The sequence below is a fragment of the Zootoca vivipara genome, chromosome 4, assembly GCF_963506605.1.
Source record: "Zootoca vivipara chromosome 4, rZooViv1.1, whole genome shotgun sequence".
NCBI classification, from domain to species: domain Eukaryota; kingdom Metazoa; phylum Chordata; class Lepidosauria; order Squamata; family Lacertidae; genus Zootoca; species Zootoca vivipara.
The window spans coordinates 96,762,125-96,778,293 of NC_083279.1; the positions used below are offsets into that span (position 1 = coordinate 96,762,125).

The 16,169-nt window shown below is 48.4% G+C and overlaps 1 protein-coding gene and 1 pseudogene across 8 annotated transcripts in view; both read right to left on the reverse strand.

The window, feature by feature from the left end:
- The window catches only part of LOC132592032 (zinc finger protein 850-like), a 127,408-nt pseudogene extending 117,837 nt beyond the window's left edge, over positions 1–9,571 (reverse strand).
- Positions 1–16,169, reverse strand: part of LOC132592023 (zinc finger protein 420-like) — an 89,461-nt gene that overhangs the window by 13,213 nt on the left and 60,079 nt on the right. The window contains exons 1-5 of one of the 8 annotated variants that reach the window (XM_060273945.1): positions 9,511–9,598; positions 8,045–8,196; positions 7,755–7,848; positions 7,218–7,300; positions 4,679–4,805 (exon numbers count right to left, since the gene is read on the reverse strand). The exons of 1 other annotated variant lie outside the window; for it this stretch is intronic. In XM_060273945.1, coding sequence (XP_060129928.1) covers positions 4,679–4,805; positions 7,218–7,300; positions 7,755–7,848; positions 8,045–8,143 — 403 coding nt within the window. In that variant the 5' untranslated portion in view covers positions 8,144–8,196; positions 9,511–9,598. Of the gene's footprint in view, positions 1–4,678; positions 4,806–7,217; positions 7,301–7,754; positions 7,849–8,044; positions 9,488–9,510; positions 9,636–13,016; positions 14,445–16,169 lie in introns of those variants that run through there. 6 more of the 8 variants (XM_060273944.1, XM_060273950.1, XM_060273948.1 and 3 more) reach the window with 6 other exon arrangements.

The following is a 16,169-nucleotide window of genomic DNA, read 5'->3' on the forward strand; positions in this document are numbered from 1 at the left end:
AACCCGGGAGACACCACCCACACATTTCAATCCGGACGCCACGGTACAACGTCCAGACTGGACAGCATCCTGCTCACGCATGGTCTGATCCCCTTAGTAGAATCAACAAACATAGGCAGCATCAAAATCACAGACCATGCCCCAGTAGAAGTCACTGTTAAAATAGGTGAAGAAACAAAAACCACCCCATCATGGTCTTTCAGTCCCATCCTAACCACAAACACCCAAATTAGAGCAAATATCACAAAAACTCTCCAAAACTATTTTAAAGAGAATGATGTAGACAATATAAATACTCCCCTCTTATGGGACGCAATGAAAGCGGTGACCAGAGGAGCTTGCATAAAAGAGAAAGCACTCCTTAAAAAACAAACCTCTTCAAAAAATAACAAAATAGAACAAGATATCATTGCCCTCTCATCACGTTACAAACAAACAGGATCCAAAAAACTACTTAAACTTCTAGAACAAAAAAGAAGAGAATTAGACTCCTTAGAAATCAACAAAACAATGATCAATATTTTATATTCTAAACAGCGCTTCTATGAATACGGAGGGGAAAACTTCAGACTATTAGCAAATAGATGCAGGAAAAAAGCACTTAAAACAAGAATACACTGCATCACCAAAAAAGACGGCAACATAACATTTCCCCCGAAAGAAATAACTTCTGAATTTGCAGAATTCTACTCCAACCTGTACACCTCCCACAACCCAACTGAGGAGGGAATTAGAAAATTCCTAACAGGACTGACCATGCCCACTTTAACCGATGAAGAACAGGAATTCATGGACAGCCCTATCACCCCCGAGGAAATAGACACGGTCCTTAAAAACTTGAAATCACACAAAGCCCCGGGCCCAGACGGCTTCACAGCTGAATTCTATAAAAAAATTAAAGAACCCCTGATGCCCTACATGATGCGCCTATTTAATGATATCATGAAAGGGGGGCTTATTCCCAAAACATGGAATCACTCCAAAATAGTTTTCATCCCAAAGCCATTGAAGGACAACCTCAAAGTAGAATCTTACCGCCCAATCACATTAATAAATCAGGATTACAAGATATTCACATCAATCTTGGCCAATCGCTTAAAAATCTTCCTAGGCAATTTAATAGTCCCAGACCAAACCAGTTTCGTCCCTGGTCGCAATATTACAGACCCCATCAGGAAACTACTAAACTTAATCGACCACAGCAAGGCAACTAAACTTCCACTGACAATTATGTCCCTAGATATCCTCAAAGCTTTTGATTGCTTAGAGTGGAAATACTTATTAGCAGTACTAACTAACATGAAATTTGGCCCCAACTTCTTACAAATCCTCAAACAAATATATTCCCAAGCCTCAGCAAAATGCAGAATTAATAATATGGACTCAAACACCATAGCAATCCAAAGAGGCACAAAACAAGGATGTCCGCTGTCTCCATTCTTATTTATCCTGGCTTTGGAGCCCCAAGCAATCCGAATCCGAGCAGCCACAGACATCAAGGGAGTGGAAATAAAAGGCAGAAATTATAAATTAGGGCTGTTTGCAGATGACCTAATGGTCACAACATCAGACCCCTTAAATACAGCAACCTTCCTAATCAGAGAACTCAACACATTTGCAATGGTGTCGGGCTTACAAGTAAACTTTGGTAAGAGTTTGGTAAGAGTTGGTCAGAAGCCATGTGCTTCAACACCCCTCCCCACATCCAAAAAGAACTTACTAATATCACCAAAATAAAACTTTGCCACACCAAATTCAGATACCAAGGAGTACAAATAACCCAGAACCTCAATAAATTATACCTCCACAATTACAAACCCCTGTGGCGACAAATAAACAAAGACCTAAAGAGATGGGACAGTATGAGTTTCACTCTTTCAGACAAAATAAAAAAAATTCCTTCAGTAGCACCTTAAAGACCAACTAAGTTTATATTTTGGTATGAGCTTTCGTGTGCATGCACACTTCACAAAAGCTCATACCAAAATATAAACTTAGTTGGTCTTTAAGGTGCTACTGAAGGAATTTTTTTATTTTGCTTCGACTCAGACCAACACGGCTACCTACCTGTCTTTCAGACAAGATAGCCATGGTCAAAATGGTCACCCTCCCAAAACTAACCTACCTATTCCAAACCCTCCCAATTTGGATCCCCCCAACCAAACTTCGTAAATGGCAGGGAAAATTACACTCTTTTATTTTCTCACATAAAAAACCAAGGATTAGCATCAAATACCTTCACCTCCCCACCTCAGCAGGATGGGGAATCCCCAACATAGAAACATACTACAACGCCAACCAAATACGCCATATAATCCCATATATACTTGAAGACGAGACAAAACAATGGGTACACCTGGAGAGGGACTCAATTGAAAATATCTGCACCACAGCATACCCTTTCCTCCCAAACAAACTAAGGAAGATTCCCAGAACACTCAACAGATACACACAAACCATGTTCAAAGCATGGAAAGCAGAAACTAGTAAACTATCTCCAACCCCATCCCCATTAATTCCCCTGGCTTACCATCCCTTGTTCCATCATGCAGCACAAAACCTCCAGATGAAAACCTGGCGAACCAAAGGTTTACATCGTTTAATGGACTTCTATCAAGACAACAAACCTTTGTCAACACAAGAAATACAGGACAAACTAGAAGACATCCCAATGCCCTGGTTAGCACAACATCAACTACATGCCTTTCTAAATAACCCAACAGTAAAATCGGCAGCAACTAGACCCCTGACAACTTTCGACAGCCTCCTCCAAATGTTAAAAGGACATGGAAAAGGGATGGTATCTGCAATATACAAAATACTACTACAAAATCCCACAGACCCCTTGGACAACCTAAAAAGACAATGGGAGGATGACATAGGATATGAAATCAACCCTACCCAATGGACTAGAATGTGGTCGAAACCCCCTTCAAATCTATATCAATGAAAAGAAAAGAACTCTCGTTGAAACTAACTTACAGATGGTACCTGACTCCAAGGAAACTAGCACTAATACGTTCAGGAACCTCATGAAATGTTGGAGAGGATGCACCTCCATAGGCACATATCTCCACGTGGTGGGAGTGCCCTAAAATCCAATCATTCTGGATGACATTCATGCAAGAAATCTGTAAGATAACTAAGCAAGTGCTAGATATTACCCCAGAATTGGTTTTACTAAATATCTTTCAAGATAACAACGCTCACTCAGATCACAAAGAACTTATAATCCACCTATTGTCAGCAACTAGAAACATCATAGCCAGGCACTGGAGGGACATGTCAGGGGTAAGCATGGACCAATGGTACCAAGTTGTATGGGAAACGGCCCTACTAGAAAAACTAACCAGTAAGCTGAAACTGACACGGGGACAAACAGAAGAAGACACCTTCACCCCAGTATGGTTCCCCTTCATCACATATACAGCCCAACAAGACAACGACAAAAACTTACCGTCGGCATACAAATCAATATGGCTAACCTAATCAAAACATCCTCCCTCCCCACTCACACAAGGAACTAAAGATCATCACAGCCAACCACAAATGAGCAATCACATCCTAAGATGAATCCCGACCTCTCTCACCAACAGAGAAGCACGAATAAACAACAGAGAACCTGCACAAACTACGCTGACGCCGAACCCCTACACATATCAAGATAAACAGAAACATTGACAATCCACCACACCCAACTCCCCATCCCACCCACCTCTTTCCCCCCTTCCTCATAATGTCTCAACAAGTAAAATTGATGTGTAAAAATGATGCATGAGACACTGCACTACCTTTGTAACCCAAGAAAATCCTTAATAAAATAATTATTAAAAAAGAAAGAAAGAAGAATGCAATCCAACAAAGTTTTTTTAGTTACCCGTATTCTATCAAACGTTATAGCCAAATAACCAGAAAAAGGAAGCACAACTTGCTTAGGTTGACTTTTCTCAGTGTGTTATGTGATTGTTATCAAGTTGGAAGCCGCCCAGAGTGGCTGGGACAACCAAGCCAGATTGCCAGGGTATAAATAAAAATTATTATTATATCTGCAATGGTACCTTGATTTAAGAACTGTTCTGTTCCGGAAATGATAAAGTTTGTAAACCGAGGTACCACTGTATTATTATTACCTGAGATTCAATAAGCCTAGCTCTTCTCTGGGATGAATTTTGTTTGGCCCAGTCATGGCATCCCCTCCATCTCCAATGTCAGTCGTCTCTTTGGTCAACCCAAGACTGACAGGAGCAAAAACAAAAACAGAAAACCTGAAGCCACTTATCTTTCCTAACAATTCTCAAGCTGACATTTGAGATGGCCTGGGCAGTTCAGACCAGCTCAATCGTGGTAGAAAAAGGAATAATTTGAGGAAGATTGTTCAAAGAAAAAAATGTAATTTACTGTTTATTGTGGGGGTGTTAGGTTCCCAGGTGTTATAGGGGGTGCTGGAGAGCTCTGCACCATATCTGCACATGTGCAGGAAACGCTTTGCGCATGCGTGAGCGATTTGGCGCTTCTGCTCATGCGTGAGCGGTGAGACCCGGAAGCAACCCTTTCCGGTACTTCCAGGTTGCCGCGGGGCACAACCTGAAAAAAAGGAACATGAAGCGGACGTAACATGAGGTATGACTGTAGAGGTATTTTTCGAATTTCCAGGCACATATGACGATATGATGAATACCAAGAGAGGCCACGATCCCACGAATCTCCTCCATAACCTCCTTATGCAGATCTCTCTGGTCAGGATCCAGCAATGCCCACTCCTCGTCCGTGAAACGAACAGCAACATCTTCAAAGCACACTGGACCCTAAAAGAAAAAGGGAAAGAAGAGTAGGAAAGAAGGAAGGGAATAAAGAAGGAAAGAATAAGAAAGAGGGAGAGAAGACAGAAAGGGAGAAAGGAGGAAGGAAGGAAAGAAAGAAAGAAAGGGAAGCGGGGGGGGGGGGTCGCCGCCTTGATTCGGCGCCAGAGAAGAGCGGGAATGGACCCAGGGGCAAAAAGCATTTCCTGCGCAGCGTGAGGCAGCGGGTGTCGGTTTTAGGAGAGGTGCGTAAAGCCACCTCACAGTTATGCGTTTGCGGGGAGGGTGCTGAGCCGCGGCAGGAGGAGGAGGAGGCGGCTTGCTGGGTCAGCAAGTCCTGAGCCTCTGGGATGCAGCAGTAGCACTTTGAAACCACCTCCTCCTGCCGTGGCTCGGGGCGCTCCACGCGGCACTGCTGGGTGCTTTGTCGGTGCTTCAGCAGCAGCAGCCAGTTCCAGGTGGCGAGCCACGGCAGGAGGAGGAGGATTCAAAGTGCTACAGAGCACTGCTGCATCCCAGAGGCTCGGGACTCTCCATGCGGCGCTGCCGGGCGCTGACCCGGCAAGTCGCCTCCTCCTCCTGCCGCAGCTCAGCACCCAGAACTGGCTGTTGCTGTTGCTGCTGCTGAAGCGCCGACAAGGCGCTCTGCCCCATTTGCACATAACAAAAAATGTATTTTGGCGCCAGTGAGCAACATGGCTGGTTTGGGAGAAGAAGTGTGAGTAGGCGAGGCTGGGAGCTGAGGGCCCCGGGTCCGGTCAGCTGGCCCCGGAGGGTCCCCTATGTACCGTAGGGTAGCACTTTGAAACCACCTCCTCCTGCCGTGGCCCGGGGCGCTCCACGCAGGGCTGCTCCGGCCACCTTTCTAACTGTTTCTAACAGGGCTGCTCTTTTTTTGCGGCTCAGGGTATGGCTTATTTTCGTGAGCGAGCGAGGGCGAGTGAGAGGAGAGGAGGGCAGGGTGGCCTTGCCTGGCTGCCCGCCGGCCCACGGGTGGCGAAAAGAAGCATGGCAGGCACCGCACTGCCAGAGGCTGGGGAGAAACTTTCCATCGCCTTCGCCCTCCCCTGTTGAGTCAGACGCGCCACCTCAACCCAAGGAGGGACAGAGGGAGGCGCTGCTCAAAGGTGCCCTTCCTCCCCCCATTCACCTCCGCCGGCCTCCACCCTCGCTTCCCCGATGCGCCCTGCCACCCTCAGCCAGCGCCGAGGCGCTATACCGGGGAGGAGAGGAGAGGCTCCTTCCCCGCCCTGGCCTGGCTTGTCTGGAAACGGCACCGGGGGGGAGCGTAGGGGGGGGGAGAAAAAGTAAGCAGCATCCTCCTCCTCGCGCTTTAGCGCAACCGCAGCGAGGCGCTTGTCCGGCCGGGAGCAGCGGTTGGCGGCCGCAGGTAAACGGTAGGCAGAGGGGTGGAGGGAGGGGAGAGGGCGTGCATGTGTGTGCGTCCAGTCTCTGCGTCCAATCCTTGTGTCCGTGGGGCACATGCGCAGTAGCGCAGACACAGGGACACAATAATAACAATAATAATAATAATTTATTATTTATACCCCGCCCATCTGGCCGGGTTCCCCCAGCCACTCTGGGCGGCTAGGACTGGACGCAGAGACACAAGCATTCCAGTTTGCCTGGACTTTATTATATAGGATTATTATTATTATTATTATTATTATTATTATTATTATTATTTTATTACACAAGCATTCCAGTTTGCCTGATGGATGGATCCACTTTCTCCCCTCCTCATGAGCTGTTCTGGGGGTTCCCTCCCAATGCCTTAGAGTCAAATTCAAGGGGTTCATGGGGGTATGGCGAGAGGGAGGAATGGGGGGCAGCCCCCATTTTGCAGCGGCTGGTGCTAATTAGGTGAATCCAGGCCACTTTTTGTCCTCATTTGTCCTCTGCTTAGAAACCAAATTTAGCATTCAGTGCTCAATCTACAAATAAAATACGGTAAGCCTATTTTGGATGGCCATCTGTCTTGGATGATCTAGCAGAGATTCCTGCAATGCAGGGGGTCTCCTGGCTCTTGGGGACAAGCAGGGAGGGTGGCTTCTGACAAAAGGAGAGGGAGCCACCGGTGGCTCCTCCTTATCCTGACTCACCCGTGCCTCTTGACCTCCCTCCTCCCACTTGCCTCCATCCTCTTCTGCCTCTGATTCTGGACTGCATTCTGCCACAGAGTCTCCCAGTTCACTAAGCCCTGTTAGCCCTTCAGCTTCTGACACCTCCTCTTCCCAGGCTTCTCCCTCTTCCCCCTCTGACCACCCATCCTTCTTCTACCTCCACTTCTTGGGCTCTGAGCCATCTTCCCTTCTTGGTTCCCCGGCTGCATCCTCCCACCATTCCTCTGTGCCCAACCAGTCCATGACATTGCTCCAAACCCCCGGCCCCTGTCCCCACAAGGCAGCTTCCCCTGACCTGATCTGGTTCCACAGCTGCTGCTTCCCTTCTGCCCCCATGAATAGACGGATCATGAGGTCTTGCCGGCATCATTCTGTCACCTGCAAGAGAAAAAAGGTAAACAGGTTGCCAGGAGTGCCTGCTTCTCTCACAGGTGAAACAGGGCATCTCTAACTACAGATGGGCCTTTGAGAAAGCCTTACCTGCTGAGAACATTTAGACGTTTGTGCCCATTTCATATGTTTGCTGTGCAGAAATACATCTCCCCTCCCCTGGACCCTTGTTCCCAATTGTCTCCCTCCAAAACAACATGAAAAGAACCATCAGATGAGTTGGGAAAAGAACAGAATGAGGCCAAATGGAGAAAAACCACCTTCCTCCTAACCTACTGAGAGCGTTTGGAAGTTTGTGCCCATTTCATATGTTTGTTGTGCAGAAATACATCTCCCCTCCTCTGGACCCTTGTTCCCAACTGTTTCCCCCCCAAACAAGATGAAAAGAACCCTCAGATGATTTGGAGCTCCAACAGAATGAGACCAAACAGAGAATAACCACCTTCCTCCTTACCCAGCGGCCTCTCTCTGGTGTCCAACGGAGGCCTCTCTGCCTCACAGGAATCCAGCTCCATTTCTGCAAAATGGTCCTTTCCCTGAAAAAGAAACAAGGATTCAAAAGAGAGAATGGTGAAGAATATTAGAAAGAGAATGTCAAAGACTTCAAGGGTGAGAGATCTCATTCCATGGATGCTTTCCCAGAAAACGGATGGGCCATCAGTTGACCATTATGGGATATTCTCTGTCCTGTTTTGAGCCTTTGGGGAGTATCCAGAGGAAAGTCTCTCTCACCTGCTTTCTCTCCTCTGCCTGACTCAGGAGGAAACCTTCGGCCACGGCCACGGCCTGGGAACTGGTCTCTGCTCCGCATTCTCTCACCCAGCTCTCCATCTCCGGGGGAAGGACAGCCAGGAACTGAACCACCAAAAACAGGGCTTTCCTTCCTAAAAAAGCTAAACATCACTTTCCTCCTCCCTAAAGAAGCTCAACAACTTTTACGTGAACCCCCAAAAAACAGGGCTTTCCTTCCTAAAAAAAAGTTCAACAACTTTGACCTGAACCCCCCCAAAAGGGGATAGATCACTGCCAGTTTTTAACTCTGTGAGTAGATTGCAGTCTCCTGGAAGTTGGCCACCCCTGCTCTAAGAGATCGGAAGGAACCCTTTTAGTCTTCTGCCAATTTCTGTCTGTTGTAATGAAAAAGTCTAGGAAATCCTACAAAGGAAATACATTGTTCTGTTACAGAATTTGTAGGACATGGGTGGGGGTGGGGAAATGGTTCCTTGAGCAAGCATGGATGAGTCTTGCTTGGAACCAGGGCTGGATTGCACCGGATCCCAGACCATGAGCTCTCTTTTTGAAAAGAAAGAGAAGGAGGAAGAAGAGAAGAAATAAGTCTCTAGCGTTCTAGCAATTAACCTGGTTTCTGCTGCCTTCAACCTGGTTTCTGCTGCCTTCCAGTAAATGCATGAAGTCAGAACTGACTGACAAGGGAATCATTTGTATCTTGTGAAAAATGGATGCTTGGCTCTAGTGGGGGTCCTCACCCGGGGGTCCTAAGGAGGTAGCTCCCCACCCCCACCCACCCCTGCTTCTGTCTCCTTTCATTGCACTTGGACTCTCTGCCGCTCTCAAGACAGACTCCTTAATGGCTTAATACAGAACTATTGATGCCAAGGTCCCTGGAGGCTCAGTGAGTAGCAGCGCCCATTTCTGCCTGGTTTTCCAGCAACAATCCCTTTGGGACAGAGAGGATGTGGTCCTGGGATGCCATGCTCTGGGTGCGAGGGGATTGCTGCAGTGGCCTCCGTGTGGAGCTGCCCTTGGAGATGATTGGGAAACTGGTTTGCAATGCAGCAGCCAGACTATGTGCTGGGATCCCTCTCTTTATTCCTGGCCTTTCTCTCCCACCTTTCCTTCCTTCCTCCACGTGGTTTTTTTTTGGGGGGGGGGGCTAGCCCACCTCCTCGAGCAGCTTTGGAAAACCATTTGCACATGTTTCCTCTGTTGTGCAATGACGCTGAGTGATGTCACACAGAGTTAAAACTCCTAGGGACTCCTTTGTTTGAAGAAGAGAGATTTCGTGGGAGTTTGGGATCCTCTGATCTCCAGGAAGGAGAGCGTTGCAGACCTCGCCCTGACCTGGCTTTGCCCCCCCCCCCGCACGAGCAGATAAGGCCCCCCAGGCACCCTCCCCTGCTGCAGCCCTGGGACCCCCACCGTCTCCCCACTCGGGGGGGGGGGGAGAGGAGACTCACCAGATCCCAGGAGGGGACAGCGATGCAGCCCTTGCAGGAGAGACACCAAAGCAACACTCCCCCCCTTCCTTGCAGGAAAGGACTGGAGAGGGAGGGGCCTTGGCTCTGGAGGACCTGGCCCCCCTCTTGCTTCCTGTCCTCTCTAGGAAGGGAGCTCGGTTCCCTTTAACCCCTGTCGTTTCCCCCCCTGTCCTCTCTAGGAAGGGAGCTCGGTTCCCTGGCCCCTCCTTGCTTCCTGTCCTCTCTAGGAAGGGAGCTCGGTTCCCTTTAACCCTTGCAAAGCCGAGCTCGCCGAGCTTAGCCCTCTCTCGCTTGGCAGAACCTCGGCTTTTTATTATTATTATTTTATTTAGGGGTCAGCTGCCCCCCTGGCTACGCCAATGCCCAGATATCCTTTTTCTTCGTTGGACTCTGAGCATCTCCCTCTGTTGTCCGGAAATCAGAGGAACAGCTTGCAGGGAAAAGCGCTTTGCAGGAGGCAAGGAACCTCCTTCTCGAATTCAGGAGTGGAGAGAGAGGAGGGTATCCTGGGGTCATCTAGTCCAACCCCCTACACAGCAGGAATCTCAGTTCAAGCATCCATGGCAGATGGCCGTCCGATCTCTGCTTAGAAACCTCCAAGGAAGGAGAGTCCACCGCCTCCCAAGGGAGACCTTTCCCCTGCCAAACTGCTCTTAGATGTCCCTCAAGGCAGCGGGTCCTGAGTTCTAGCACTGCTGAAACCATTGCACTGGCTACCAAGGAGGAACCAAGCAAAGTTCATAAAAAATACATCCTATTCTCATCATGAATGAGTAATAGTTTCTTATGCACCCTTTTTATGCTACCGTAATCAGGGCCGTCTTAAGCATATCAGGCGCCGTGGTGCGAAGATCCCTCCGGCGCCCCCCTTAGAGAGCAGTGTGGGATTTCTAAGAGGTCAAAACCACACATTCTGGAACAAAACTAATCACAATCTCTGTAGGTTCATATATGCATTTATTACATAACATATGTGAACCCCTTCCACACAAATCATGTTTGAGCACTAACAATTATCTTCCTATGTACATGATCAGAAGAAGAAAAGACAGAGGAGGCTTCACCATGAGCCCACCTGAGACAGGGCACTTCAGCAGGAGGTGACAGATCTGTGTCCTAATGAAATTTACCTTCTTCCTCTCATCCTGATTGGTGCACAATGTCAGGCGGAGCCTGGAAGGAACAGCACCCGAGGGAAGGGAAGTAGTGGAAGGGAGAGAGTAGAGGGGGAACCCTGTTGAACCGAGAAGAGCATTATTCAGCAGCATTGGGCAAACAAATCTTACAGGAAAACTGAGAAGAGTTTTAAACAATGAGTAGAAAATATGAAATGGGCAGTAGCATTTAAGACAATATTGAGAGGCTTAAGAGAAGATGCCAGGTAAGAATGGTACCATGACTGTCACAAGTGAACTGACCCTGTACATATGACTAAGAAGGTCTACTGAATCACAGGAAAAGATTAATCTGTTTAGACAAGGTTTAGTAGAATGTTGACCAAAGAAAACAGAATATAAAAGCCAGAGGAAACCCTGTTCCTGCATCACTTCGGTGTGGGACCTATTGTATGAACAAAGCACTTACGAAAATAATTATATTCAGCGCTTTTCTTCTAGAAAAAAGGTGCTGGTACTGCAAACCCTTGAGTATCCCCAGAAAAAAAGCACTGATTATATTCCCAGTCATCTTCAGCCAGACAGGTATGGCTATGGAGGAAATGAACACTGGATTTCTATCTAAAGATGCACATCAGAGCTCTCAAAAATATATGAGCTCTCTCCGCATGCTGTTTTAAAATCTAAGGTTTAGTTATAGCTATTCAAGAAGGCCAAATGCCTATTGGTCATGATTTGATCACCCCTGACAGTCCTTAAGGAAGAAATAAATAAAGCCCAAACACTTGGGGAACTATTATTGATTGACTAAATACCAATTTATCTTATTTTGTATTTTTCATTCTGTGTCACCAAAATGATAGCAATCTCTGTCAAACAATCTCTGTAGAGAAGTGCTTCTCTTATTTTGTTAGCAACTGATGTACACTCATCATGGAAAGCAATTGTATTCAATCACATCTCCCAAAGAGTGATATGACTATGACACACAATGTGTTGGCTATCAACTCACATTTTACTAATTCTAGTAAGATATATAGTTTCAAGGAAGGTGTTATGAGGTCACACTGTGTTGTGTAACAGAGGCAGCATCATTCAGATCATGCCAGTTTTCCTTGATGCAACTGATGCTTTGGTACAAGGACCTACTTTAGTGGAAACACTAGAAAAGAGCAACCACATTGTCATACATATGAGGAAGTGAAATTAAAAACAGCATAGAAACAAGCAGAATTATTGGAGGTATCCACATCAAAGGATCTTGCTAACCTCAAAAGAATTCCTGTTCATCCTTCAACCAATTGTTCTGATAATAATTTTCCATAAGAAGGAAGGAGGTTCATGAACAAATTTGTTAGAAATCCAGCATCTCAGCTTCAAACTTCAATGTGTGCTCTGATTTGCTTGCATAAATTCCATAGAAGCAGGCTTTGTCATTGATTCTGATGTCAGAAATGGTTCTGCTATACAATAGGAAGGGACATGGATCGGGGCGTACCCAGGATCCAAACGGGGGGGGGGGCGACAACTGATTATTTGCCATCGCCCTACCTAATTACTGGCTTTTGTTGGTGGTTATAAGTGTCGGAGTGTGTGTTTTTGTAGGTTGTAAGCCACCTTGAATTCATTTGGGGAGTGAAAGACAAGATGCATGTTTTGGTAAGAATTACCTTTTGGTAAGAATTGTCTTTGAATTTATATGGACAGATTTTTGCCAATCGAAGATTGCCTAATGTCAGGTGGTGACAAGGAAATTGGGAGGATTTATTTGAAAATATGGTCCTCAAAAATCTGCTGTTTGAATGTAAAACATAGATCCTCCCCCCTCTCCAAAACACATACTTCGGTAATAAACCCTCTCCGTCTGCAACAGCAACCTGCCGTTCTTTCTACCTGTTAAATGAAATGCCAACAAAGCCAGTTGCCTCACCGGGCGCTATCATTCGCACCTGCGCAGGGGTGGCCTGACACGACTCCGTGCCCCAGGGGTACAAAGGACCGCTTCCACACGTGTCTCGCCCAGAGCCTTTTAAAAGCAAAACGGGGCTCGGCGCCACGTTCGCATCACATGCGGCGCCAGAGCAGGGTCGCCGCCTCCGCCCACAGGCTCCATTCCTCGCAGTTCAAAGCCTGTGTCACAGCCGGGCGGAGGCCGGGCCTACAACGCCCCCCCCCCAGCCTTCGACCCCCGAAGGGAAGCGGCCTCCTCCACCCGCCCAGCGGAATCTCTCCCTCCTGTGTGGCTGCTCTGGGGCCGCCTCTGCCCTTCCCGCGGGGGCCCCAGCCGGGCTCCCGCCGCTTGACGAGTTGCCGTTGGACCGGCTGCCTGGCCGTGCGGTCCTTCCTCCCCCCCCCCCACGGCTCCCTCACCTCGAGCCCCACGGGCTCGCGCTCAGCCCCGGCCAGATGGCTCTTTGCGGTGGTCCAGGCGGAGTCGAGGCGGTGCTGGGGGCGCGCGCTGCGCCGCCCCAGGCTGTCCGCTGATGCCGCCGAAAACGTCGCCGGCGCAGCGGGAGAGAAGGAAGCAGAGGAAAAAAAAATCTCCCGCCGCTGAGCTGGACTCCGCCCCTTCCTTTCATGCTGCCCAAGCAGCTGAGGGCTCCCTGCGCCCCCGGTGGCAGCTTCAGGCACTGCAGGGCTCTTTCCGAGATCTGATCAGCTCCGAGTCTCGGCTCTTCCATGGAGTCCCAGACGGCTCCAGCTCAGCCCGGACTCCCAACCAGGCGCCCTCCGGAGCTTGGCGCCCTGGTGCATTACGCCACCCAGCCCTGCCTTAGAGCCGGCCCTGACCGTAATATACCAAAGTAGGGACCCAGGTGGCGCTGTGGGTTAAACCACAGAGTCTAGGGCTTGCCGATCAGAAGGTCGGCGGTTCGGATCTCTGCAATGGGGTGAGCTCCCGTTGCTTGGTCCCATGTCCTGCCAACCTAGCAGTTCGAAAGCACATCAAAGTGCAAGTAGATAAATAGCGCAAGTAGATAAACCACTGGCAATAATCTTTGAAAATTCCTGGAGAACAGGCGAAGTTCCAGCAGACTGGAGGAGGGCAAATGTTGTCCCTATTCTCAAAAAAGGGGAAATAGAGGACCCAAACAATTACCGCCCAGTCAGCCTGACATCAATACCAGGAAAGATTCTAGAGCAGATCATTAAGCAAACAGTCTGTGAGCACCTAGAAAGGAACGCTGTGATCACTAAAAGTCAGCATGGGTTTCTGAAAAATAAGTCATGTCAGACTAATCTGATCTCATTTTTTGACAGAATTACAAGCCTGGTAGATGAAGGGAACGCTGTGGATGTAGCCTATCTTGATTTCAGCAAGGCCTTTGACAAGGTGCCCCATGATATTCTTGTAAAGAAGCTGGTAAAATGCGGGCTAGACAATGCTACTATTCAGTGGATTTGTAACTGGCTGACTGACCGGAGCCAAAGGGTGCTCATCAATGGCTCCTTCTCATCCTGGAGAGTAGTGACTAGTGGGGTGCCACAGGGTTCCATAGCTGCCAAGTTTTCCCTTTTCTCGCGAGGAAGCCTATTCAGCATAAGGGAAAATCCCTTAAAAAAAGGGATAACTTGGCAGCTATGCAGGGTTCTGTCTTGGGCCCAGTCTTATTCAACATCTTTATCAATGACTTGGATGATGGGCTTGAGGGCATCCTGAGCAAGTTTGCAGATGACACCAAATTGGGAGGGGTGGCTAATACCCCAGAGGACATAGCACTCTTCAAAATGACCTTAACAGATTAGACAACTGGGCCAAAGCAAACAAGATGAATTGTAACAAGGAGAAATGTAAAATACTACACTTGGGCAAAAAAAAAAATGAAAGGCACAAATACAGGATGGGAGACACCTGGCTTGAGAGCAGTACATGTGAACAGGGCCGGCTCTACGGCCAGGCTGGGTGGCGCTGGGCGCCATGGCGGCAGCCCCGGCCCGCCCGCTGGCTGCTCCACCACGCAGCAGCGCCATCGGCAGCAGCGCTGCGCGGTAAGCCCGCCCGTCGCGCAGCAGTGCTGGCGGCGGCCGCGCTGCGCTGAGCCCAACCATCCACCGGTCCGCCTGTCTGTCGCGCTGGAAAACGGGGCGGCGGAGGGATCCGTCGCACCACGGCGCCAGGGCGCCAAAGGTGCTTAAGACGGCCCTGCATGTGAAAAGGATCTAGGAGTCTTGGTAGACTACAAACTTGACATGAGTCAACAGTGTGATGCAGCAGCTAAAAAGCCAATGCAATTCTGGGCTGTATCAATAGGAGTATAGCATCTAGATCTAGGGAAGTAATAGTACCACTGTATTCTGCTCTGGTCAGACCTCACCTGGAGTACTGTGTCCAGTTCTGGGCACCACAGTTCAAGAAGGATACTGACAAGCTGGAACGTGTCCAGAAGAGGGCAACCAAAATGGTCAAAGGCCTGGAAACGATGCCTTATGAGGAACGGCTTAGGGAGCTGGGTATGTTTAGCCTGGAGAATAGAAGGTTAAGGGGTGATATGATAGCCATGTTCAAATATATAAAAGGATGTCATATAGAGGAGGGAGAAAGGTTGTTTTCTGCTGCTCCAGAGAAGCGGACACGGAGCAATGGATCCAAACTACAAGAAAGAAGATTCCACCTAAACATTAGGAAGAACTTCCTGACAGTAAGAGCTGTTCGGCAGTGGAATTTGCTACCAAGGAGTGTGGTGGACTCTCCTTCTTTGCAGGTCTTTAAGCAGAGGCTTGACGGCCATCTGTCAGGATTGCTTTGATGGTGTTTCCTGCTTGGCAAGGGGTTGGACTGGATGGCCCTTGTGGTCTCTTCCAACTCTATGATTCTATGATTCTAGGGTCCACTACGCCGGGAAGGTAAACGGTGTTTCCATGTGCTGCTCTGGTTCACCAGAAGCAGCTTTCTCATGCTGGCCACATGACCTGGAAGCTGTTTGTGGACAAACGCTGGCTCCCTCGGCCTACAGAGCGAGATGAACGCCGCAACCCCAGAGTCGGACATGACTGGACCTGATGGTCAGGGGCCCCTTTACCTTTTAATACACAAAAGTATGCCATTTCCCTTTCCATAAATGCTTAATTGCTAATTCAATGGACTGAAAATGTATGGTTGCTTTCATTATGTTTAGGGAAGCTTTTAATATTTGATGGACTATTGGATTTTAATATTTTGTTGGAAGCCGCCCAGAGTGGCTTGGGTAACGCAGCCAGATGTGCGGGTATAAATAAAAAAATATTATTAATTAAATTGATCAGGTGAGTGTTCTCCTTTCGGAAGAGGCATGTGGAATCTCCACGGTTGCTAATAGCATAACGTTGAAAGGCTAGTGAAATATGGGGAGCCCTTGAGCATCTGCTTGGCATGCAGAATGTCCCAGGGTCAACCCCTGACATCTCCTGCAAGGGCTGAAGGAAATCCCTGCCTGAAACTCTGGGGAGCTGCTGCCAGTCAGTGTAGACCAGGTGTCCTCAAACTATATCTCACGGGCTGAATCCAGCCTGCCAGGGTCGTGAATCTGGCCTGCACGGCAATTT